Source organism: Propithecus coquereli, unplaced genomic scaffold, assembly GCF_000956105.1.
Source record: "Propithecus coquereli isolate 6110/MARCELLA unplaced genomic scaffold, Pcoq_1.0 Scaffold120, whole genome shotgun sequence".
Taxonomy (NCBI): Eukaryota; Metazoa; Chordata; class Mammalia; order Primates; family Indriidae; genus Propithecus; species Propithecus coquereli.
This window is the reverse complement of record NW_012136081.1, coordinates 6,785,554-6,810,802: the sequence shown is the minus strand read 5'-3', so window position 1 is coordinate 6,810,802 and position 25,249 is coordinate 6,785,554. Positions and strand designations below refer to the sequence as shown.

General features: G+C 46.8%; 2 protein-coding genes across 7 annotated transcripts; both read left to right on the top strand.

Moving 5' to 3' along the window:
• On the top strand, positions 1-16,625 carry RBM14 (RNA binding motif protein 14). 4 transcript variants are annotated; one of them, XM_012665477.1, is made up of 3 exons: positions 1-476; positions 5,852-5,962; positions 8,099-8,987. In XM_012665477.1, exons 1-3 carry the CDS (start codon positions 140-142, stop codon positions 8,119-8,121), a joined length of 471 nt encoding a protein of 156 aa, XP_012520931.1. In that variant the 5' UTR covers positions 1-139; the 3' UTR covers positions 8,122-8,987. The 4 variants fall into 4 exon arrangements, with proteins under 4 accessions (XP_012520931.1, XP_012520930.1, XP_012520932.1 ...); XM_012665476.1 differs by having other exon boundaries at positions 5,852-7,316; XM_012665478.1 differs by lacking the exon at positions 5,852-5,962.
• LOC105827375 (RNA-binding protein 4) lies at positions 16,589-24,774 on the top strand. Of its 3 annotated transcripts, XM_012665483.1 has the most exons (5): positions 16,589-16,724; positions 17,645-18,068; positions 21,771-21,849; positions 22,180-22,464; positions 24,334-24,771. In XM_012665483.1, exons 2-4 carry the CDS (start codon positions 17,657-17,659, stop codon positions 22,454-22,456), a joined length of 768 nt encoding a protein of 255 aa, XP_012520937.1. In that variant the 5' UTR covers positions 16,589-16,724; positions 17,645-17,656; the 3' UTR covers positions 22,457-22,464; positions 24,334-24,771. The 3 variants fall into 3 exon arrangements, with proteins under 3 accessions (XP_012520937.1, XP_012520936.1, XP_012520938.1); XM_012665482.1 differs by having other exon boundaries at positions 21,771-22,464; positions 24,334-24,774; XM_012665484.1 differs by lacking the exons at positions 21,771-21,849; positions 22,180-22,464.
• The last annotated feature ends 475 nt before the right edge of the window (positions 24,775-25,249 follow it).

Sequence of the window (25,249 nt, the reverse complement as noted above, 5' to 3'; positions counted from 1 at the left end):
ATTGGCTAGGTCAGGGCGCCTGCGCGGCGGGGTTCTCGGTCGCCAGCCATTCCTGGGGAGGACTGCCGGTCGGTCGGACGTCTCGCTTGTCGCTTGAGGAGCGATCCCGGCTCTCCGGGAAGGCGGCTGCGGCGGCAAAATGAAGATATTCGTGGGCAATGTCGACGGGGCGGATACTACTCCGGAGGAGCTGGCAGCCCTCTTCGCGCCCTACGGCACGGTCATGAGCTGCGCCGTCATGAAACAGTTCGCCTTCGTGCACATGCGCGAGAACGCGGGCGCGCTGCGCGCCATCGAGGCCCTGCACGGCCACGAGCTGCGGCCGGGGCGCGCGCTCGTGGTGGAGATGTCGCGCCCAAGGCCTCTTAACACTTGGAAGATTTTCGTGGGCAATGTGTCGGCTGCATGCACGAGCCAGGAATTGCGCAGCCTCTTCGAGCGCCGCGGACGCGTCATCGAGTGTGACGTGGTGAAAGGTAACGCGGGGGCGCGTTCGGGGGCGGGGGCGCGCTCGGGGCACTCTGCCTGTTAGCCCCGCCCCTTACCCGGGGGTCGGTCACTGCGTGGTTGGGCGGGGTGGGGAAGTGCGCGGGAGCAGGCTGGAGGTGTTGGGGGCCACCCTCCTCCCCTGCGGTCCAGGCACCATTCACCAAGTGGGAGGAAGCGGCTCTGGGTGGGTGCGGCGGCCGCTGCGAGCCAAGCTACGGGGCCGGGGACGCGCCTGAGGGACTTGAGAGTGTTCCGGGGGCGCGCTTTCTCCTGGGCCTGGCAACAGAGCGGAAATTGGGAAGTGACGGGCACAAGCCGGATCATGGAGCGGGGAAGATTTCGCCACTTCCCCACTTCCTCTCCAGACGTCGGTCAGATCAAGGGAAGAGGGAAAAGGTGGGGGCTGACGCCCCAAGGCCGCCCTCGTGTTCCCTCCTGGTGAATACTCACAAGCGGAAGGTAACGGGGCCCTTGGACGTTTCTCGGGCTGGGATCTTTTAGTATTGTCTGGCATGGGTCTACTCATGGGCACACTTACTCGTGGGTACAGGAGGGGCCCCTTCCAATCCACTTTGGCCTTTCAGCATTAGGTAGGTTAGGCGTGGCAGCTCTGTGCTTTCCAACTCCCTCAAACTTGAGTTTTTTTCTTTGGGCTCAGTTTCATATCTATCAACTGAAAACCCCGACCTTTTGCATGTAGAAGGAAGCTTATTTTGTGAAGACCCCTTCTTCATAGTCTTTACTTGTTAAGCCTGTGCCCCCGGGGCAGTGTCATTCTTTCACATAAGCTTGGTGACTTTGCAAGGGGGCTTACTCTGGCTGAGAGGGTCATGGGGAGCAGTATGTAAGAGATCTTTGTTAACCATTGGCTAAACTCGATTTACTGAATCAGTAGTTGTCATTGCTTGAGTAGTCTAATCCTCCAGGCAGATCCCTGATTTGCCTTTTGTTTGAGAAAATGTGTCACCATAATTTAGGCCTGAGTAGAGACCCAGTTGACTTTTTTCATAGTCTGGGTTTTTATCCCCTAAGGTCTTTTTCTTGGCAGGATTTGGTGGGACAGCCCTTGTGTTTGTGGCCAGTCTCTGTTCCACTTGGGAACAGATCAGAGTTAACTTTGCCCTGTCATCTCTGAGGAAGCAACCTGGGAGTTATCTCATGCCTTACTCCTGGTGCCGGATGCTTACCTGCCGTACCCGTTCATATCCTATGTGAACAGTTTTGAGGGTAGGACATGCATGTGGGGTACAGGTGCTTACTCATTCCCATCAAGATACTTCATTTGCTGTCCTGGAAAGGCACATCTTTTGGGGCATTCCATATCCTTTCTGTAAGTGGGGGGAAGTGTAAAGGGTCATAGTCTCCACTACTAGGAACAATTCCTTGTTCTGCATTAATACTGCATTCTATTTTCCTCAACTCAGGTTATGCGAGTCTACAACTATCCAGAATCGGGCTTTCCTGCTGGGTGCTCTGAGGCAGGCTGTATGGCGCATGGATTTTTGCTTTTGTTTAGAGTAAAAGAGTGGGGAGGGTCTCAGATTTGGTACTTGGCCAGCAAATGGAGAGAATATATGAGTCTTTGAGAGCTTTCTGTTTAATTGACCTACCAGGTTTCTTTTGTGGTTCCTATGCTGCGTGACTACTAGATTGGGAGTCTAGAATCCAGCTCATGGTCAAGAAGCTTGCTTTCAGGTGGTAGAGAAAGCCAAAAAATTGCCTGAATTTGCTTGGGATTGACACCAAGTGACAGTGGGGGTGAAGTGCATGATAACCGCACATGGTTTTAGAACTCCTAGCTGGCTTCCTGTGAGAGTTAGAGGGAAAGTTTGTGCATTTTGTCCCTTTGTAAACGTTTGATTAACAGAAATGCATTGGTTTTCTCAGTGGTGTTCAACTGTTATTGTTAGTTATTCTGATATGTAACACAGCTCCTCATATACTTTAATGTAAGACGCTGTGGGAAAGATTGAGCATCATATCCTCCACTGATGCCTTTTTATCTCTTTGGGATGAAGGAAGGTGAGGTTTTAAAGTTGAGAATGTAGTAGAAGAGGCTGGCTGTATAACTAGTTTACTCATTTCTTGGGCTAGAAATGGTCATTTGATTGAGTCTCCTCGTGTTGACCGTCACGTTTTTGAAAAGCATAGAAGCTTGATATTGCACAGGACAACCAGCTCTGTTTTATTTCACAGGAAAAAAAAACATAGTTGCTTGGTTACTCCAGGAGCTTATATATGATTTGTAGAGCAGAAATCACAGCAGCAACAGTGGATTGCAACCACTCTCCACAGCTACATCCTATTGGGTGTTCAAAGATGAACAGCTTCAGGAACCACACACAGACCAGGGGAGGTCTGAAAGGCTAAAGAAGAAAATACCTCCTTTCCTTTTTTGTGGGTGACCATTGTTGTTTCCTATACAGAGCTGTATAGTTTCAAGTTAAAGATTTTTAGTCTTCTCAGGATAGGATAACTCATTTTTCTGGATTTTCTTAATTTTAATACTGGGGTAATTGTGATGCCAACAGGCTATTGCATCTCAGCAAAACATTACTTGTTAGTCCCAATGCAGTGATTTCCTTCAGAGGTTACCTTGAACTAGAGCTCTCCAGGCAGGTAGGTCCCTCGAGTTCTTCAGATCTCTGTTTTTTCTTCATTGTCGTAGGAGTACGACAATGAGTTTCTGGGTGTCTTTGATAGGACTAGGTCTGAGTTTGGCTGCTCACTGTGATGGGGCTTAGTTAGCTCTGATGTGATTGAGTCAGCTGGGCAACCTATTAATACTTCCATTATCAGGCTTAGAAACTCCCTGATATAATTTGGTTATAATTGTATCAGATGGCTATTTTTTTTTTGGACCAGTTATATAGTTGATCTGGGCAGTCAGTGGAATTGCACATGCGAAATCTCAATTTTCAAATTTTACCAGTTAGTCTCTTAATAAAATCCAGCTAAGTAGGGAGTAGACAATGGGATGTCCAAATGCTTTGTAAACCCATGGAAGTTTTTGTTGAGTGTTTTTCTTAGCTCATTCTAGTGTCAGGAATTTGTGGATAGAATAATCAGGAACATTAGTACAGTGCCTGGAGGTTGCCCCCCCTCCTCCAAGTTCCAGCAACTCTCCTGCTTCCTTTTCACTTTGAATGGGCCCTTCTGCTTGCCATTGCTTTCTCCAGGTGGTTTTGCCATGCCTGAGGGTCACCTCAGCCTCTGCTGCTTTTAGAGATCTTAGACCACCTGCTGCTATTTTTAGCTCACTCTACCAAAGTGGAGGTGAGAAATCTGAGGACAATTCTAGTGCACCATGGCTAGGCTGAAGGAAACAAGGGGCTTTTTCACAGTCATTAGATAAGGCTCTGTCCATGGGGCTTTTGGGGACTGAGAGTTGTGATAGTTATTTTGTTCTTTTATCATCTGTGGTATGTTCTAAGTTTGCATGTACAGATAGCATTGTGTTTTATTAGAGACAAAAGATAATATTCTCTAGGGAAATAAGCCTCTGGTTATTCCTAGGTTTGAATTATCATAATTCCTTATCATTCTATAGTAGCTAGTTATACAAGGTACTTTTGTCTTCTCACTTGAACCTCCTAATTTTGAGGTAAGTAGGATAGATTTGTCAGGTAAGGAAACACGTGGTGAGTTCCTTAAGATCTTATAGCAAGTCAGTGATATCTGGATCTAGAAGTGAGGCCTTTTAGTTCTTAGCTCAGTATCCCTTTTGTGCTATACCACACTTTTGACTTCTATTAATTGTATTTTTATTGCCATTATTATGAGTTTGGTGGCATTGCCTTCAAATCCAGTGAAATGGACTTGTTTTAGAGGAGCAGCTTAAGAGGGCATCTGGTCTGTAAGTTTCTAAAAAATTGGGACATTTGTTTGGAGGCTAGTAAAAGAATTTATGTTGGAGAATGGAACTTTAGTATTATAGTTTTCATTTGGGTAGCTCTTCATTTCTTAAACTGATGTGACAGAGTTCAGATCCTGGCACTTGAATTCTGTCTTTAAGTAGCCACAAGTTGAGAATGGGGTTAGGTCTAAGGCTTTATTTCCTAGGGGCAGGATCCTATCATTGTTCAGTTCCTGCTAGCACTGTTGTGGTTTGTGAGTACGGATTTGAGTGAGAATTTCTTCCCACTCCTCCCCTACCTAAAAGTTTCCCCTTCTATGTGGTAGATGAGTAGAACTTTGAGATCAACATCCTGTCTTAGATTTTCTGCCACCACTGCTCATTCAGATCTTACTGAGAACCTCAGGGATAACCTGTTTAGCAGAGCCTGCTAACTGTAGTCATTGCAGCTTCTTGCCTTATAGCTGAGAAACCAGATTTGTCCTGCAAGCAGTCTGTTCTATAAACAGAAGCCCGGGGGGTAAGGTGTAGCTTTGTCCTGTAAAGAGGAAACAGTGGAGGATGTAATGTGGCCTGGCACAACAGGGGGTTTGGGCTTGATCTCAGCCAGTAGGCTTCATTTCCATTCCCATAACTCACTGGCTTACATAGGTCCATCTTCTCCCCCTTCTGAGCCTAAATTTTCAGTCATATTTCACAGTCCTGCCTTATATGTTGACTTCTCAGGGATAGACTGGTATAGCAAAGTGACATTGGAAGAGCAGATATTCTGGTCCTGGCTCTAATAATTTGATTTGGGGCAAGCCATATAAAAACTCTGAGCATGCTTGCCCACTTGTAAAATTGAGATAATGTTTCTTTGCCCTGCCTACCTCATAGCATTATTGTGAGGCTCAAATGAGGTCCTGTGCCTGCAAGTGCCTTGAAAACTTGGGAAATACTGTGGAAAAAGGGGCAGATCATATTGGAGGAATTTTGTGAACTGCTTGCTTGTTGCAGTCTAACTCTCTTGCCTTAATTGGGCCTGGGCTGAGAGATGGGTCTTGCTAAAACGTGAGTGGTCTTTTCCAGTGTTTGAGAGCTAATCCTCAAAGGTGAACATTAGTGTTTGATGAGCTTGGGTTGAGAACACTGAATAATTGAGTGGTCCAGAAACCCTTTCTGCGCTTTGTTCTGCTGGTTTATACTTACAGGAGCTGTGAAGATTTTTATCCTGTGTTGCAGTTCATCTTTGCTCTTTCTTCTCTCACCAGGAAGTTGGGTGAGGCGGCAGGGTGAAAGGGTCTCGAGAGTGGGGAGAAGGCTGTAGGCAAAGATGATTACTCGGGGCAATCAGAAGCTTTGTTATATGGGAGCCAGATTTTAAGACATACTCCTGGAGAGGAGGGTTTAGAGGCCTGGAGGTAGCCGGCAACAGCTGGGCGCTGTTGTGTGTCCAATTTGGGACCCATCAGGTAGCATGCCCTGCCCCCCTAATTGCTAACCCTCTGTCTGCTGCTTTATCAGACTACGCGTTTGTTCACATGGAGAAGGAAGCAGATGCCAAAGCCGCCATCGCGCAGCTCAACGGCAAAGAAGTGAAGGGCAAGCGCATCAACGTGGAACTCTCCACCAAGGGTCAGAAGAAGGGGCCTGGCCTGGCTATCCAGTCTGGGGACAAGACCAAGAAACCAGGGGCTGGGGATGCGGCATTCCCTGGAGCTGGTGGCTTCTCTGCCACCTTCGACTACCAGCAGGCTTTTGGCAACAGCGCTGGTGGCTTTGATGGGCAAGCACGTCAGCCCACACCACCCTTCTTTGGTCGCGACCGCAGCCCTCTGCGCCGTTCACCTCCCCGGGCCTCTTACGTGGCTCCTCTGACGGCCCAGCCAGCCACCTACCGGGCCCAGCCCTCAGTGTCACTGGGAGCTGCCTACAGAGCCCAGCCTTCTGCCTCTTTGGGTGTCGGCTATCGGACTCAGCCCATGGCAGCCCAGGCAGCCTCTTACCGCGCTCAGCCCTCTGTCTCCCTTGGGGCCCCATATAGGGGCCAGCTGGCTAGCCCTAGCTCCCAGTCTGCCGCAGCTTCCTCGCTCGGCCCATATGGTGGAGCCCAGCCCTCAGCCTCAGCCCTCTCCTCCTATGGGGGTCAGGCAGCTGCGGCTTCTTCACTCAACTCCTATGGGGCTCAGGGCTCCTCCCTTGCCTCCTATGGTAACCAGCCATCCTCTTATGGCGCCCAGGCTGCCTCTTCCTATGGGGTTCGTGCGGCTGCTTCCTCCTATAACACCCAGGGAGCAGCTTCCTCCCTAGGCTCCTATGGGGCTCAGGCAGCCTCCTATGGGGCCCAGTCTGCAGCCTCTTCACTAGCTTATGGAGCTCAGGCAGCTTCTTACAATGCCCAGCCCTCAGCCTCTTACAATGCTCAGTCTGCCCCATATGCGGCACAACAGGCTGCTTCCTACTCTTCCCAGCCTGCTGCCTATGTGGCACAGCCAGCGACAGCTGCTGCCTATGCCAGCCAGCCAGCTGCCTATGCTGCACAAGCCACTACCCCAATGGCTGGCTCCTATGGGGCCCAGCCGGTTGTCCAGACCCAACTGAATAGTTACGGGGCTCAAGCATCGATGGGCCTTTCAGGCTCCTATGGGGCTCAGTCGGCTGCTGCGGCCACTGGCTCCTATGGTGCCGCAGCTGCCTATGGGGCCCAGCCTTCTGCCACCCTGGCAGCACCTTACCGCACTCAGTCGTCAGCCTCATTGGCTGCTTCCTATGCTGCCCAGCAGCATCCCCAGGCTGCTGCCTCCTATCGTGGCCAGCCAGGCAATGCCTACGATGGGGCAGGTCAGCCGTCTGCAGCCTACCTGTCCATGTCCCAGGGGGCCGTTGCCAACGCCAACAGCACCCCGCCGCCCTATGAGCGTACCCGCCTCTCCCCACCCCGGGCCAGCTACGACGATCCGTACAAAAAGGCTGTCGCCATGTCAAAAAGGTACTGTATGCCCCCCCGCCTCTGCCCCCAGCTGGGGCTTAGGGCAAGGGGCTGAGGTTGGCATGGGAGGGAAATTGGAGCCATCCACCCCTCCCTCGGTCTTCTCTCCTTTATTCCCGTGGGATGTCCAGAGGACGAGGGGAGTGGTGTCTGTGAGCTTTTCTGGTCACCAGGGTCAGGTGGAGCATAGGGCTCAGCCTGGGGTGGTACCAGCTAGTAAGGCTGGGAAAGTGTCTCCTGTCTAGGCTAGCCCAAGTGCCATTGGAGCTACTGCCTGCAGGATTGCGGCCCATAGCCTTTCCCACCGTCTCAAGGATCCTTAAGCCTGTTATGTGGTTGTCCTGGCTTTGGTGGGGGTGGGTGTGAAAGAGTAGTCTCTTTGGCACTCAACTGGCTGAAGGCAAGTTTATGAGGTGCGTCCACTCTGGGAAGTTGGGGACCTTGCTTTCATCCGCCGTTCTGTTGATAAACAACCAAGGTCTTTCTGTGCAGGGCCCAGGGGTGGGGATAGTTTGTTTGTGGTTTGGGAATGTAGACCAAAATCCACCTTGGCCAGTTTGTAGGGGAGGGCTTCAGTGGAGGGTTTGATTTCCCACTCATGTGAACCCAGGCTTGATTTCTTGGCCTGGATAGGGTGATGAGCTTTCTGACAAAAGGAGACCAATCTGTTGGAGACCAGTCTGATCACACCCTCCCTGTCCCCCATTGGCATCTCCCCCATGCCCACCTGGAGCTCTCCCCTCAATTGTCTCATTCACCAACTGTCTTCTTCTCTCGACTAGGTATGGTTCCGACCGGCGTTTAGCCGAGCTCTCTGATTACCGCCGTTTATCAGAGTCGCAGCTCTCGTTCCGCCGCTCGCCGACAAAGTCCTCGCTGGATTACCGTCGCCTGCCCGATGCCCATTCCGATTACGCACGCTATTCGGGCTCCTATAATGATTACCTGCGGGCAGCTCAGATGCACTCTGGCTACCAGCGCCGCATGTAGGGCCATCCTGGGGATGGGGCACCACAGGGAGGGAGGGAGAGGAGAGGTGGGTAGGGTACAGACCCAGGTTATAACTACTCTGGCCCATACGTCTCCCTGTTGCGGTTTTTCATCCCCTCTACCATGTGGGGCTTCCCCGGGAGACGATCCTTTGGAGTGTTCGGCAGTAACCTACTTTGTTCCTTCGCCTCAGCAGTAAATCTTGCTACTGGCTCTAGATCTGCGGTTTCCCCTTTACCCTGCCTCCCATCTCCTCAGAATGGGAGTTTCTTTTGTGTTTTTATTTTTTCCTGGCTCCCTTTTATTTTTGTGCGCGATATTTAAGGTCGTCTGGATGGGGAAACAACCTGCAGCTGAGGTCGGCGGCGCCTTTTTCTTTTTAGTTGTGAGGGAGGCCAGGAAAGGGTTAGCGTAACCATTTCCTATGCGCCAAGCTGTGCCAGCAGTCCAGGGGGTCCTTGACTGTCCCTCTGTAGACTGTGTTGAGACTGAGTTCCTATTGGGACAGTCAGTTGGTATGCAACTGACCAAATCCCTACTGACCACTGAAGTTCTAGCTGATGGTGAGCGGCACAGTCCCACTTCCCCATCTCCCCAAGTAGGTGGTATTAGAAAACCTTAATTTTTTTTCCCTTTTGTATGGACTACAAATAAAACTTGGGGCAATTTGCAGTTTGGAAACCTGGTTGTCATTGTCTTGATTGCACTCAGTGTCAGAGGAGCCAGTTTGACATCCAGGAAGACATGACAGCTAGAGGGAAGGCAGCCAGAGAACCCAGGGTGGGTGAGGAAGGAGGCTCGGTTGTGGGAATGAGAAGGATTTCCCTGCGGCCCAGAGGGATCTAGCTCTTTGCCGTCCTACTAGCCTGCCATCTCTAAGACTGGAGAATCCAGACCAGTGGCTTGGACTTCTTAGCCCTCAACTTAATCACACCAAAATGCAATAAATAATGCCTGTTTTCCTCTGCCTATGCTTGACCATTTTCCCTGACTTCCCCCAGTTCAGAAACAACCTGCGCTCCAGTGGGTGGTTTTGGGGTTTGGCTTCTCAAGAAGTGGAGAATGGGCTGCTTTGGTGTTTACAAGACTAATGGATCCTTTAGGCATTGGCCTTTAGTGAGTGCTGGGGCTGGGACCCTGAAAGGAGCCAGTAGTGGGGTGGGGGTGATGTCAGTATCTACTGCCCTGTGGTTGGAAAAAGGAGGGGTGGGGGAAGTTTGAAGCAGACTTGGGGCATGCTGGCCATAGACCTGGTATTTCGCCTGTTGAACTTCACCATGGAGCGTTCTTCCCGCGTCCTGTCAACCTCTGCCATTATAACCACCTGAGACTCCTTTCTATATCCCTATCTGTTAGGGTTTTGAAATGTCTTTTTGCTGGGTTTATATGTGAAGGTACCATGATAGATTCTGGGAACAAGGTGGGGGGTACAAGCACCATCAAGAAGGGATGCTGGGGCTGGGTGAGGAATAGAGGATTCTTTTTATGCTTTTATTCTAGGGCTGGGTACTGAGGACCTGGGCAAAAATTACGGCAGTTCCAACCTAGGACAAGATGGACACTTGGGCTTAATGGTGGGTGAATGGAAGGAGACTGGTTGAATGGGGTGATAACAGGAGAACCTACTGCTGCTCCTTTGGGAAAGGGGGCTTTAGAGACTCTGGGAGCTGCTGGGGCAAGGCGACTGGGGAGGTGTGTGAGGCAGTCAAAGGGAGTTCAGGTGGGTTGCCTTGCCTCCCTTCACTGGCTTCATGTGAACCTGCTCACGACGGAGTAGCTTATCCCAGATGTCCTCTTCCCTCTGTCCAGTATGCAAAATCATTTGGCCTTATGACCATGAGCTCTTATTTGTGGGTGCTAACGGGTGTAATCTCAGGGATACTGGGACCATGGCTCTTTCCTTTGCTTCTCTTTTGCTCGCTGCTTTGCCTTCAGGTGCTTTGCTGCTCCTTTTCATTTCTTTGCAGGATTGGGAAAGAATGGGAGGAGGAGTTTGATAGGTTTCTTGTTACTTTGCTGCATGACGGTAGGGTTATCTGAGGGCCAAGCTAACAGGCCAAACTTTGGTTATTACCCTGAAAAATTTAGGGTTGATCGTAGGGCTATGATTGTGGCCTGTGTATTTGCAATATTTCCTTGTCAATGTGGCTTTCTGCATCTTCCTTTCTCTCCGGTGAGGGTTTTGCCACTGTCCGAATGCCATGGTTCCTGCAAAAAACAGCTTGATGGGCCAGTAGTGATGTTCTCTATCGCAGCCCTGGCTCCTCAGAGTGAACTGGCCCGGATGATTGCTCTAAGTGCCTATCATCTTTAGGTCCTGGTGCCCCTCCTGCCTCATCCCTTAGGCTTCTCATTGTTTCGCCAGGAGCTACAAAGCCAAATCATTTGTCATTTTCCTCTCTCGTGCAGATTGTTTTAAAATCTCCCTTCCCTCTTTATTTTAATCATGCACCGTGTTAATCCTGTAGCCCACTTCTCATACTTTGCTTTTTGTGGATTTCTGATTTTCAGGGTCCTATAACTTGGGAAAAGGTGGGTTGAATGAATGGGAGGACAGACCTTGAATGTATGTTTTGGGAAAATGGGCTCTCTGTATCTTCAGATCATTCAGCTTCTACACTTACCACCTCTACAACTTGGTCTTCATTGAAGAAGTTTTAGTTGGCTTATTCCTGGAATAAGACCACCCAGAGGCTTCCAGCCTTGGCAGCCAACTCTCTTCTGAGGTTTGGACCTTGCTTTAAATTCTGTCTGAGGTAGGCTTAGGGCCCCATCTCTGATAATGGAGGTAATGGACTATCACTGAGGGGACAGCCTCTACAGGTAGGCTGCCTTTCTAGTCATACCAATCACTTAAGCTCTGTCAAAGTCTGTGCACAGACTGTTGGTCCTCAAAGTGTAGGGCACTTTGTCCTATCAAGCCAAGTAAGTGGACTGTAACATGGGATGGGTGAGGTCTTCATGAAAATAGATTTACTAGATTTATGGACCTAGTATGCTATGTAACATGGAAAATTCAAATTCACCTAAATTGCGTAGCTACCTTTAAAAAGGTTATAAAGGGTGAGAGTCTAGGTTTTCCAGAAAAAGAGGAATTCTTAAAACTGAGTTTCACGTCTAGTGCTAAATCATTTGAAGTATGTGTCTATAGTGCTTGAAATGCAGTGCTCAGGTAGATGAGGCCTTGGGCTGAACCTGAGAATTTGGGAGGCAGGACCTACCTCAGTGAATTAGTTATAGTTAATAAGCAATGGTAAGCAAGTGGTAAGTAAAGAAGATGTGGCAGTGCTAGTAGTTAGAGGAAACTTTCTGGAGAAGAGATTTGATTTGAAAACTGACTTGGCACAGAGTAACTGTTGCCTCTAAAATCAGATTTCCTGAGATTTTAGTTTTTTATTTTTTTCTTTGAGACAGGGTCTTGCTTTGTTGCCCAGGCTAGAGTAAAGTGGCTCACTGCAACCTCAAATTCCTGGGCCTGCCTCAGCCACCCAAGTAGCTAGGACTGTAGGTGGGTACCACCACACCTGGCTAATTTCTGTATTTTTTTTTTTTTGAGACAGAGTCTCACTCTGTTGCCTGGAGTAGAGTGCCGTGGCGTCAGCCTAGCTCACAGCAACCGCAAACTCCTGGGCTCGAGCAATCCTACTGCCTGAGCCTCCCGAGTAGCTGGGACTACAGACATGCGCCACCATGCCCGGCTAATTTCTGTATTTTTTTTTTTTTTTGAGACAGAGTCTCACTCTGTTGCCTGGAGTAGAGTGCCGTGGCGTCAGCCTAGCTCACAGCAACCGCAAACTCCTGGGCTCGAGCAATCCTACTGCCTGAGCCTCCCGAGTAGCTGGGACTACAGACATGCGCCACCATGCCCGGCTAATTTTTTCTATATAGATTTTTAGTTGTCCAAATAATTTCTTTCTATTTTTAGTAGAGACGAGGTCTCGCTCCTGCTCAGGCTGGTCTCGAACTCCTGAGCTCAAACGATCCACCCACCTCGGCCTCCCAGAGTGCCAGGATTACAGGCGTGAGCCACCGCGCCCGGCCTAATTTCTGTATTTTTTATAGAGACAGGGTCTTGCTATATTGCCCAGGCTGGTCTTGACTTCCTGGCCTCAAGTGATTCTCCGCCTTGGCCTTCCAAAATGTTGGCATTACAGTCATGAGCCACTGTGCCCAGCCTCTTTTTTCTTTTTAAAAGAGACAGGGTCTTGCTATGTTGCCCAGGCTGAACTTGAACTCCTGGGCTCAGGGGCTCATCCCACCTCAGCCTCCCGAGTAGCTGGGACTATAGGAGGTTTCCTGACTTTGAATTCTGGCTCTGCCTCTTCTTGGCTTTGTGATCTTGGACATATCAGGAACTTTGTCTCAGTTTTGTCATCTATAAATGGGGCTAATGGCTAACATTTATTGTAATGCTAAACACTATAATATTAACATAATTAGCTTTATATTAATATAATACAGTGAATTTATCTTCCATAGCAACCCAAATGAATTGGCTATTTCTAAACCTATTTTATAAATGGGGAAATTGAGGCTGTAGGTTAGGTGACTTAAGATCACATGGCTACAAAGTTGGTAAATCGAGAATTTGGAACCAGCCATGTGAACCATCTAGGGCTTTACTTGTGATCATTATGCTATGCTACTCTGGGGAGGGTAAAATGAGAACATGTGACAAGTGTTTATATTATTACTACTCATTAAATGCTAGCCATCTCATAGAGACTAGGAATTAGAACATTCTGGGGAGATTGGGATGGCATAGTGGACAGCTGAGCAGGGGATTTTTGATGTAGGTGTGAGTGCAGCATATACTAGTAATAGTGAAGGCAGTGAGTTTTTGTAGTGAGTGGTACCTAGGAGTGACTTAGGCTACTGGATCACACAGTTTTGGCCACCTTCAGTCTCTGGCAACACTGTTTTGTGTCCTAGGGTCAGATTCTTTTGAGTATAGAGATGAAAGTTTACTGTACAGGGTAGGAAACCTACAAAGACATTAAGGAAGGCAAAGAGAGTATAGCTGGCAGTAGGATTGGAGGCCTAGGAAGCCTTCTGCTTGGTTGGCTTGCTGGCTCCCTGTAAATGTCCCTGGAGAATACTGGCTTTTGAACCATTATCAAACCTGTAACTCATTTCCGAACCAGGAGCCAGAGTTATTTATTAGATGTATAAATTATATATATTTATCCCTAAGGGTATGGAACTGACTATAGATTGCTTATTCATGTCTAAGTAGTTCTCACTGACACCAGTGTTTACCCTTAAATTTGGATTTGTTCCTCATTTCCCTTTAAAGAGTCTAGGCTCTCTTATATCTCAATTATATGCTTATATACTGCCCTTTTGGTTAAAGATCTGGAGCCAGAATACATATTTATTCTTGGCTCTGACAGAATGTCAGCTTTCTAGATGACTTTGGACAAGTCACTTTACCTCTTAGGAGGTTGGTAGCCTGGTCAGCAAAGTGTTAAGAATCACCAAAATGGCGTTTACAGTATTCCAGACAAGGTGCTTTTAAAACATTCCACTCAATGTCACTGTGTAGTTGGGGTGATAAGATAGAGGATTTGGATGAGATGTCTTTAATTGACCTTTAATTTTCCCTTTAATGTTTTTTAAGGGGCAAATATTAATCTCTTTTGTGGACTCAGTAAAATACAGTTGGGTAGATGAATGTCAGTATGAAGACACTTGAGCTACAAACCTCAGCTCTACCTATAGCTTCATTTGTCACATTTGTCAAAGTGGTGATCAAAAGCTGTTAGCGTAGGTTACCTCTGGGTTTTGGGAATCTGCTTTTCTGTTTGAGGGAGATTGGAAAGTGTACTAGGAGATATGAGTAAAGGTACATGTTTTCAGTACTGATAAGTGTCCAGGTTCTTAACCTGGTATAAAAATCCAGTAATTTACCTCCTTTTGGTTATCAAGAAGTTAACTCATGTATTCATTCATTGATTTGTTAACTTAGTCAACAAATATTTGAGTGTCTGCCATGTGCCAGGCACAGTTCTAACACTGGGGATATAGTAGGGAATAAGAAAGTCCCTGCCTTTATAGAAGTATTTGGAAAAATAACTTGGAGTCATGGCATAAGAGTCCCAAAGTAGGGTTGGAGCAGGGGATGTCTTTAGTTGGTGTGGCCAATGAAGGACCTGAAAAAAAAAATATTCCAGTCTGAATGAGCTTGGGACAAGAAGGCCAGTGTGTCTGGAGCATAGTTGGGGGTTGGGGGAGGTGATTAAACAGATTGGGAGATTCCAATATGCAAGAACTTGATTGGATAGGGTCTTAAAGTCCTGGGAAAGGAGTTTGAATTTTTAATTTCAATTGCCATTTTTTAAAAAATTTAAAGCCACGGAATTGCTTTATTAGCTATTATCTATCTTCTTTCTAAATTAACCCCAAATACCGTTTTCACCATCCTGGCTTCTTAATATTACAATTGCCATGTGTTTTAAAAAGCAAGGAGATGATTTAATGTGGTTCATTCAGTTGGATGAGCTTGCAAAGTGAGATGACTAACTTGAGCTAGTTGGCTTTCAGAAAACAAATCGAGTAATTAGGTTTTGGGAGGCATGGGGAGGTGGTCAGTAGTCTTGTCTGTACACTTGGATTGAATTCAGAAGATTTATATTCCCAGTCTCCTTCAGACCTGGAGAGATTGTTAGTTTCATAGCATGAGTTGATCTCATATGCTTTGGTGTTTTGGAAGAAAATTCTATCCTCAGGGCTGTTGGGACACAAAAAATTAGGCATATCAAACTGAAAGATTTCTATACCATGTGTTGCACAGATTGAGTTGTGACTGCCTCCTAATGCTGGCCCCCTCAAAATGGCACACGCAGCTGACTCTGATACGGAGTTGGTTTTCTTCATCACTGGTCCTGTGGCCTTTACTTAGTCTCAGACATGCATCACAATCCACAATGAAAAGGACAAAAATTAGTGACCACATTTGTAAATGTTATATTTTGTCTTTTTAGGTCCTTTTTCCACCCTAAAAAAAAGTTCTTGACCAATTTTCTACCATTGGATTCCTGAATCACGTGGGGTTTTAAAACTCACCACTCTTCCCGGAACCGTGACTTCACCTTTTTCTTTACAACCTCTCCCCCCTTTTGGGGGGGCTGCTTTGGATGACAGTGTGTTGCACTTGTGTTATCTCCACTCCTAATGATCCCTTTCCACATAATTCACTGCTTTTAGGTTGTTTTGCTCGTGTTTTAAGTTCTTCCATCCAGCACCCGTTCCCCCCCCTTATAAGTCCCTCTTCAAAAGCTGCTTTGCAAAGGGTCTTCTTAAGTTGCTTGCTCAATGAATATGAGATTATGTGAAGCAGCCTAAGGATGAGACAGAAATCATAATGTGGGAGTTGGATCCTCTGGAGAATGTTATTTTGACTGTATTTTGTTTACAGCTGATTGTCACTAGGCTCTTTTAAGGTGCAGTTCGAGGGGGTTAAATTCTACTGCTGTGGTTGGCGCCCAATAAAACAAACAAACAAAACACAACTTTGCTGCTCCAGTTTTTTCTCAGGGCGGGGTGGGGGTGTCTTCAGTCTCCATGGTCACAAAGAAAAGTTTCTTCCTCTTGGACCCTGTGGGGGCTTGATTCCTGGAGGAAACTTGTCCTCAGCCCCTCCAGGGTAAGTGCAGCCTCCTGCTGGATCTACTTCTGGGCCATTACACCCCAGTTGAAGCTGGGCCCGTTGACTTTTCAGGGTTCCTTACACCACTTACGAAAGTAGTTTTAATTTGGGGGTCGCTCTGGGACTCCTACAGTGTGGACTACTGGCCAAAGGAGAAGGTTGGTTTCCTGAGGGAGGGGCTCCGCTGCTTTTCCTGCCTGACGTCTGTGTCTGCATAAGATACTGTCCACAGTATCCTGGCTACGAGTGGGCTGGCGTTTGGAAGTTTAGAGGGAGAAATTTGGAATGGAAGGTAAAATGGAGAGCGGAATGCTGTCAGGGCATGCACGTGGAATTGGCGAAATGTGGAAGCGTAACAAAGTTGGCGCCCTGAAGCGAAAGACTGCCACACCAGGGCCGTAGCTCGCTCCGCCTAATGGCGGGCCGCACCCGCCGGTGAAGCCCACGTTTGTAGTTCCTCCTTCACGCCGGCCTCTTCCCCAATCAGTGATTTCGGCTTCGCAAGGTTGGTTCCCATTGGCTTGCGCATAAAAGCTCTGGGGTTACTGACGTTTCCACCTCTTCCCGGACTCTCAGGTAATTGGCGTTCGTGACAACCAGTCAGGAAGAGGATCTTCGGGAACGCCTGCCTCTTACTTTATTGAACGGCCAATCCCGTGGTAGGCTCACCTCCCCCTCTACCCAGAGTCACTGCTGCGGCCGCCGCCATTTTAGCGTTTTGTCAGAAGCGTCCGCGCCGCGAGGAGGAGGCCCTGCTGATTTCTGTGCGGGTGAGACTCTGAGACCTTCTACTGTCTGTCTTTTGTTCTGTTAAATCTTATCCTACTTCCTTGAGCGTTGGGAGTGTCGTAGTGGGGTCGTGGCCTCCACATCCGTCACTGAGAGCCGATCTCGGTCCTCGGCATTGCGCGGTAAGCCCGAAGCAGCCCTTCCCCCACCACCTCCCCCTGAGAAAACCTTGCTGTTCTCCCACCCTGCCCTATACTCGACTCGGCTGTACCGTAAGCGTCGAGATTTCCACCGAGATAACTACGTTTCTCTTATACTTAGCAGTTACAACGCTGTTTCGAGAATTTCTCGGGTTGTGAGACATTGTCTGGTTAATGAATCTGAAGCCCTCTTGCGTGGCCACCCATTTCTCCATTCTTCAGGAACTCGTAGGACGGTATCTCGAGAGAGGCGTTCCCCGCTTTAGTAATTCTGTACTGTCGGCGCCTCACTATCTCGTCCGAGTCTTGCGTTCACTACTTAACAAAGGCAGTCTTAAAACGTAGCTATTACAAGGCCCACTTTTCCGGAAATGGTGGCTGCTTTGGTTACTATGAGAGGAAGGACCAATTCATAATTTCAGGCAGTCAGTCAGCAAGCCCAGTAGTTAGACTTTTGTTTTCTGATCGTCCTTATAGTGGATAGAAAAGTCCAGTAACCCCAGCTCTTCACTTATGCCCCCACTTTCCTTCCCGATTCTCACTAAACCCTTTGTCTACTAAGAACCTATTACAGACATCTTCTGATTTTTACAGGTTTTATGGCGGGCGCTGTAGCACACCTCCTTATTTCACTCCCACTTCCCTTCAGTTACTGTGTGGAGGTGTGCATGCAGGCGCATGAGAGAGAGAAAACTGTGTGAAAATAATACGCTAAAGCGAGGGAAGTTTTGTTTTTTAGAAATCTTGTTTTTTCTTTCCAGGCTCTTGTCAAGATGGTGAAGCTGTTCATTGGAAACCTGCCTCGAGAGGCCACAGAGCAGGAGATCCGCTCACTCTTTGAGCAGTATGGGAAGGTGCTGGAATGTGACATCATCAAGAACTATGGCTTTGTGCACATAGAAGACAAAACTGCAGCTGAGGATGCCATACGCAACCTGCACCACTACAAGCTTCATGGGGTGAACATCAACGTGGAAGCCAGCAAGAATAAGAGCAAAACCTCAACCAAGTTGCATGTGGGCAACATCAGTCCCACCTGCACCAACAAGGAGCTTCGGGCCAAGTTTGAGGAGTATGGTCCAGTCATCGAATGTGACATCGTGAAAGATTATGCCTTCGTACACATGGAGCGGGCAGAGGATGCAGTGGAGGCCATCAGGGGCCTTGACAACACAGAGTTTCAAGGTGAACCACCCTCTTTGGGTAGAGTGCCGAACAAAAGGCTATGTGCAGAAAATGGTTAAGTATAAAGGGAGAGGTTTGGTAGAGATAGAGCTGTTCGCTGGCTAGTGGTGAAGGATTAAGTATGAGTGATGATGGACTTCTTAAAATGGAGAATGCATGGGATTTACAGGCTTTACCTTAGGCAAATCAAGTGTGAAGAAAACCCACTTGGCTTTCATTTGGAGCCCCTAAAGCTTTTGTGCCCTTCAGTGCAGAAATCCTTTCCTCTGAAGACTTTGAGTTAATCATGTCTTTAAAAGCAGTTTAAGCAACATGTTTAGGAGCAGAATCTCTCTTAAGCTCCACCACCTTAAAGTTGCTTCTGTATTATACGTGTACCAAGGGGTTGCATTTTGAGGATGAGGCCACTCTAGAATTAGAAGGCTGATTTTAGGAATTTCTGGGGAGGAGGCATTAGGATTTGGGGGGCATTAATAGCATATCTTTTCACTGGTGTGGGGGGCATTAGTGATACTTTTTTTTATTGGTTTGGGGGTGGACTTTAACATCCTTGAAGTGAGCCTTAGTTGTGTTTTTATCTTGGAGCCTTGACCAGATGAATTGTTTTTGTGCTTGGAGGGCAGCATAGGTGATGATGCGGATTGTCACTTCGTTTGGAAGCATCCAAATCTTAAATGCTTTAGAATCCAAAACTTTTTGAGTGCCTACATGACGCTCGAAGGAAATGCCTGTTGGAGCATTTCAGATTTTGAATTTTCAGATTTGGGATGTTCACACAGTAAGTATGATGCGGATACTGTGAAATCCAAAACACTTCTGGTCCCAAGCATTTTGAGTAAGGGACTCAACCTGTATTACCTTTTCTTGCCTTAATATCTAAATTCTTGTGGCAAGAGTGGCAGTTTGGGGGTGGTAACCCTGGTGGGTTGACATCTGAAGTATGAACTCTCCCAACCCCCGCTGGGTCCCCAGTGTCAAAAAGAGCCTTTCCCTTTGGTTGTAATTAACTTCCAAATTATGGGGTATTCCCATGACTCCTTGCTGTATTTCAGACCTGTGTTCTGACCATGTGAACATAAACAAGGGGGTGGCTGATTCTTTTTCTGATGCTCCCCTGTAGAGTCTCCATTGCTGTTTTTGGTGTCTCTTTCCCTTAAACTGGGCTTGCTAAGCTGGAGGTCTGGTTGTCATTCCCCCAAGTGATGGATGCCCCGTGTCACGGGCATTGCTGTGCATTATTAAAAGAAAAGTGTCACAGGTCTCTTAGGTATAGTTTGCTTTCCTTTTTTAATTGGCAAGTTGAGAATTATTTTGTCAACAACTTAATTGGGAGGAAAGGCTGCTTTTGTGGAGGGTTTGTGGTGTGATACCTAATTTTTGGACGCTCTTCCACACTTTAACCCAGTCATTGAAGAGGTTGTGTTTGCTTGTGGCAGTTACATGCTTAAGGGGAGGACAGTGTGGTCTTGATTCAGGATAAATTATCCTCATTAACTGGGCATCTGAACTCCATGTGCTCTGATGTCTAGTTATTTTTGCTCTGTTTTCCTTAATATTAGCATTTCTTTTTAATACTTTTCTAGTAGAGTTCTACGTGTATGTTGAGTAGTAATATTTATTAGGGTGATCTTATTTTCCTTTCATTTTCTCAGTGTTAGGTATATTCTCTGTATTGTTTTCCCACTTAAAATCTATTTTGGAGATTTTTAAAGATTTAGCTTCTTTTTTGGGCATTAGAATTGACAAATCCTTCAATGGGGGTATTTATTAATGACCTAATGATTTCTTGGTTGTGCTTGTTTTCTCTAAAAGGTTTTGTTAGGTGCCAAAGTGGCCCCCTGGGCAAATGCCAGAGACTGGCTATCACGTTAGGACACTTAAGTACTTAATTGCATATCAGTTTTTTTTAATAACCTGCGACCTAAACTTACCAGATTGTAATGTTTAAACCAGGACCTTCCATTACCTTTTCCTTGTTGTGTTTTCTAGTCTTCCAGAACCTAAACCTACCTTAATTTTGCAGGTAAAATTGTGGATTTGCCACTTTCTCTAATGTTAGAGGACCCATCTGTTGACTTTGCCTTTGTTTTCAATATTCACTTCTTTGACATCTGTATGCTTGGGTGCATCGTAGCCAGATGCATTGGAACGTTTTGCTGGATTTGGATCCCTCCTGAATTTTGCTTACCAGTAAACTGGTACATCATTTTAGGTGTAAATTGCTTCTGTGGGATTTAAAACTTAGTTTTAACTTTTCCAAAGAAGTTTCTGCTTTTGTTAGGTTTTCAGAAGTAATGTTTTTCATTTCTAGAATACAAATTGTAATTTGAAGGAAAAACAGTATTAGGTGTTTGTTCTTAGCATCTCAGATTCCTAGTTTAAGGAGAAGTTCTTTAGTCCTGCCAAACTGAGTAGTTTGGTCCACTGACTAATACTACTGATTTTTCTCCACTTACCCACCTTTTCCACCACAGTTTTTATAGTCTGTAGATGCACGCATTTTGAGAACAGCCTGCCTTGTTTTCCTTTGACCCTACTGGGGGCGAGGTGTCACTAAAATTAGCTGTGAGGTTAAAGAATCCTTGTTAAAATGATTATTAGAGTCAGCAATTTCAGCTGGGCAGGGTGGCATGCACCTGTAGTCCCAGTTACTCTGGAGGCTGAGACAGGAGGATGGCTTGAAACCCGGGGGGAGTTCAAGGCTGCAGTGAGCTATGATCACACCACTGCACTCCAGCCTGACCAACGGAGCATGACTCTGTCTCTTTAAAAAAAAACAAAAAATCCCCCAGCAATTTTAAGGACCTAGTTAAGGGGGAAGACTGTCCTTCAACTTATATTGTGTCCCCAAACCTCCCCAATTCCTGAGTGTTTTTTCCAAAGATCTACCTTGAAACTTGCCTACTATGCTCAGCCATGGAGCAAGTCTAGGTTACTTTTTAATGGTGATAACTAACTTCAGAGTCTTTTATTCCATTGTCTTTGGGTTTTTTTGAGGGGTGGTGGTGGAAAAAATGCCTTTATAGTCTCCTGCTTAATGAAATCCGTCTTGGTAGTGAAGGTTGGAGATGTCAGAGACTTTTGGAGCACTCTTACTTATTTTGGTTTCTTTTGACATTGGGCCACTGGAGCAGATTTTTACTTGGCATAGGATGCTTATTTTTGAGCAAGAGTAGTTTTTTTCTTAAGCATTAAATTAGTGTTAATAGCTGAAACATTTCTTCATCTAATTCTGTGGTCCGCAACTCCTGGGCCTCGGACCAGTACTGGTCTGTTAGGGACCAGGGTGCAGAGCTCCGCCGCGACACTGGCCCCATCTGGAAAAACTGTTTTCCATGAATCGGAGAGTGGGGGGTGAGTGAGCATATTTACAGCTGCTCCCCATCACTCATATCACTGCCTGAACTCCACAACCCCCCACCCCCCCCACCCAATCTGTGGAAAATTGTCTTCCATGAAACCAGTCCCTGGTACCACAAAGGTTGGGGACCACTGATCTAATTGATCTTTGCCTGAACCAGGTCATTATACTGAATCGTTATGTTGGGTCCTTTTTTTTTTTTTTTTTTAAATCTTTTTGGCAAAGATGAGTCCTGCATTAGAATTGTCTAAGTAAAGCCATTGCTATGACCAGTGTCTGGGGTATGGGCTGGGGCTATGACTAAGAGTGATAGCAACCCTTCTTGCGTCTGTTTCTTCAAGGCAAACGAATGCACGTGCAGTTGTCCACCAGCCGGCTTAGGACTGCGCCCGGGATGGGAGACCAGAGCGGCTGCTATCGGTGCGGGAAAGAGGGGCACTGGTCCAAAGAGTGTCCGATAGATCGTTCAGGCCGCGTGGCAGACTTGACCGAGCAATATAATGAGCAATATGGAGCAGTGCGTACGCCTTACACCATGAGCTATGGGGATTCATTGTATTACAACAACGCGTACGGAGCGCTCGATGCCTACTACAAGCGCTGCCGTGCTGCCCGGTCCTATGAGGCAGTGGCGGCTGCAGCTGCCTCCGTGTATAATTATGCAGAGCAGACCCTGTCCCAGCTGCCACAAGTCCAGAACACAGCCATGGCCAGTCACCTCACCTCCAACTCTCTTGATCCCTACGATAGACACCTGTTGCCGACCTCAGGAGCTGCTGCTGCCACAGCTGCCGCTGCTGCAGCAGCCGCTGCTGCAGTTACTGCAGCTTCCACTTCATATTACGGGCGGGATCGGAGCCCCCTGCGTCGCGCTACAGCCCCAGTCCCCACTGTTGGAGAGGGCTACGGTTACGGGCATGAGAGTGAGTTGTCCCAAGCTTCAGCAGCCGCGCGGAATTCCCTGTACGACATGGCCCGGTATGAGCGGGAGCAGTACGCGGATCGGGCGCGGTACTCAGCCTTTTAAAGCTTGAGGTGAGAGCGGTGGGGTGTCCCCTGTTGTGGTTTTGCCATCCCTCGTGCAGCCTAAAGGGCTCCAATTAGGCTGCCCTGCTTGCTCGCTTTTGCAAGGTTAGGGTGAATTTATGAGCATGGTTCAGAGGCTTAGGGAGAAGTCCTAACCGCTTAACTTTGAAATATGTAAATGTCCTTGACCCTCATGGCTATTTTTTTCAGGGCTCCTGGTAGTGGGAGTTAATCTGATTCTATTTGTGCCTGGAAAAACAAACAGTGGTGTGCTGATGAATCTTCAGTCACACCTATGTGCTATAATTGAACCTTACCTGGGACCCAGACATTCAGACTCAGGTGTGCTGTTTCTCAGAGTTTCCTTTGTTGAGTTTCCTAGTTGTGTGACATTGCTAAGGTCTTCAAGTTTCATGTTCTGCTTTGTGTTACGTGAAAGGTCTGATATGACCTTTAATGATAAAGTCCGTAACTGCAGTTAACTGGTCATCACTGCTCACGTCCCAGTTACTAAGAACATTACCAAAATGGCATCTTAATCTTGAAGCGTATTTCTGACATTACTGAGCAGTTCAGCCCCTTTGAGTTTTATAGAACTTATTTGATGGTAAGTTGGGACAAAGAAAAGTACAAAGCACATCATTTATAAAGTTCAACATGGAAGTCTGGGCATAGACTCTAACATCCAACTTCTCTGCCCAGCTCAGATTCATTCCCTGAATATAGTGCCCACTCTTAATGCTGTATCTTTGAATCTGTCCTATAACAACCTGTTACTTTGTTCAGTTTTTTTTTTTTTGTAAATAACTGTTTGCACAGTGCTAGTTTTTATATCTTCCACTTCCCGAAGATATATGGTAATACAAGTATGTATGCACACCTATTAATTTTACTCTTTTGGTAATGTTAAAATCCAGGATTGGGAGCTTTGCCATAAGCAGATCACTCCCTTCATCTTCTCACTAGCTGTTATGGGCATTTAATACTCTTGAGCTACCAGCTCTACCTTGAGTCCTCTGGCATTTTCCTCTGTCATACATTTTGAGCCTCATGATCCATTTGGCTCTACTTGAATATATTCTCTTCTGATACTTGCCAGCTTTGGGCTCTAGGTGTTTGAAATTATTGTTGTACATAAGGGTAATTCTCAATGCCCTTAGTTTTGAGTAGCCCCCAGTGTGTCCCAGACATTGCCATTGATCCTTAGTTGTAGTAACAGTGTGAGTGATGTTGTCATCTTTTAAGTTAGAGCAGAAGGTTATGTGACTTGCCCAGGGTCATTGGATAGCAAATTCACTGATTGGGCTAGAAAAGAAAATTCAGTGACTTGATGTGTAGCTTACACATGCCCTCCAGTACCGTCTTTCAAAAGCTAGTTTCTTCCCTAAGCAGAATTGGATGGCCTCAGGTCTTAGAACTTGTTCAATTGATGCTACTTTTGTCCGAGATCTTGAATGGTTTTTAACTTGAACCTTGGCAGTAACTCCCAGATTGAAACATACTGTTGACCTTTTACCCCAGAGAGCTAATTGGAACCTTTCCCTTTTTCCTGTCCTCCAATGACAGTTTGTGACATGCGACCTTCTCTGAGGAATGCTAATTTAATATCAAAAGCAACGGGCTGTCTTTGCCTACTCTCATGAAATAAGATTTGCTATTAATTTAGAGAAAGGCTTAGTCTGAGATTGTTTAGCTTTTCCAGTTATTCTCTGGCCTTCAAGTTCTTTTCACTTCTAGAGATTATTACTGGGAAAGGGTACAAGTAAACTTAAAAGATGTGTCAAGTGATCAGACTTTGTAAAGATGTTCTTTGAAGTTTTAAGTGGGAAAGCCCTTTCGAGCTTTGCTATAAAGCCCCTGTATTGTGCTCTCTTTCAGGTGGGATGTGTGTGGGCTGAAATTCCAAGCTGCGGTTGTGCATGAGAATACACCCTTCGTGGTACCCCATCTCCGGGACGTTCTCGGCTCTGTGCATTCAGTCCCTCAGGAACCATGGACCTTAATTTACCTTGCTGAGTTCAGACCTTCTCTTCCTTTCCTTTCCTTTCCTGCCCATTTTCCTGTTCTTCCTATCCTTCAATACTTCTGTAGCCTCCCATTCATGTTCTGTTCTCCCAGCAGGCCTCATTGTGTGCAGAAACTGTGGTGGGGGCTGAGCTACCTCCTCCCTGCTTCCTGCCTCCAGTGGGTGTTGGATTTGGGGATGACCTTGGTGAGAGTCTCACTGCTTCTGGGTCTCTTTTTGGCCCAAAGCCTAGACTTATAGAATTGGATCACTTTTTTCTTTCCAGTGAAATAAATGGTTTTTCAACTTAGGGTATGTGTGCTTTGAGAGAGTTCTTGCTTGGGCTTGTTTTGGGGCTCTTTATTTGTACCTTCAAGAAGAGGGGAGGGTGTAAAGTTTAAGATACTCAGCTTTGGATGAACATCACTGCAGTTATTTTATTTGTTGTAGATAGGACTTACAGGTACCAAAGGAAAAAGATTATACGGAAGAACCCAGGCAGGCAGCCTTACTCCAATGAAGACTTCTCCCACTGGTCGATCTTTGTTATAAAGCCAATTACACTAGTACTTTAGAGATGTAGGTTTTCCCTGCTAGAGAAACAATCAGAACTTACATCGATGACTACTGTTCTAGTCACACAGTCAACATACCGAACTTGACTGATTTGCAGGGAAGAGGTCTAGGGAAAAGGAGGCGTTTGGGGGAAAAGAAGGTCAGTCTTCATTCTCCATGCCACCTGGAAAAATGAAGGTGTGGCTCCAACAGAGTATTTTGCTAACTCTAAGC

What these genes read in the sequence shown, in the direction of transcription:
- LOC105827375 (XM_012665482.1), top strand. Translation starts at nt 17,657, where the DNA reads ATGGTGAAGCTGTTCATTGGAAACCTGCCTCGAGAGGCCACAGAGCAG. An exon ending in TGACAACACAGAGTTTCAAG is followed by an intron (nt 18,069 to 21,770) that starts GTGAACCACCCT and finishes TGTTTCTTCAAG; the next exon opens with GCAAACGAATGCACGTGCAG.
- RBM14 (XM_012665476.1), top strand. Translation starts at nt 140, where the DNA reads ATGAAGATATTCGTGGGCAATGTCGACGGGGCGGATACTACTCCGGAG. An exon ending in CGAGTGTGACGTGGTGAAAG is followed by an intron (nt 477 to 5,851) that starts GTAACGCGGGGG and finishes CTGCTTTATCAG; the next exon opens with ACTACGCGTTTGTTCACATG. An exon ending in GCTGTCGCCATGTCAAAAAG is followed by an intron (nt 7,317 to 8,098) that starts GTACTGTATGCC and finishes TCTCTCGACTAG; the next exon opens with GTATGGTTCCGACCGGCGTT.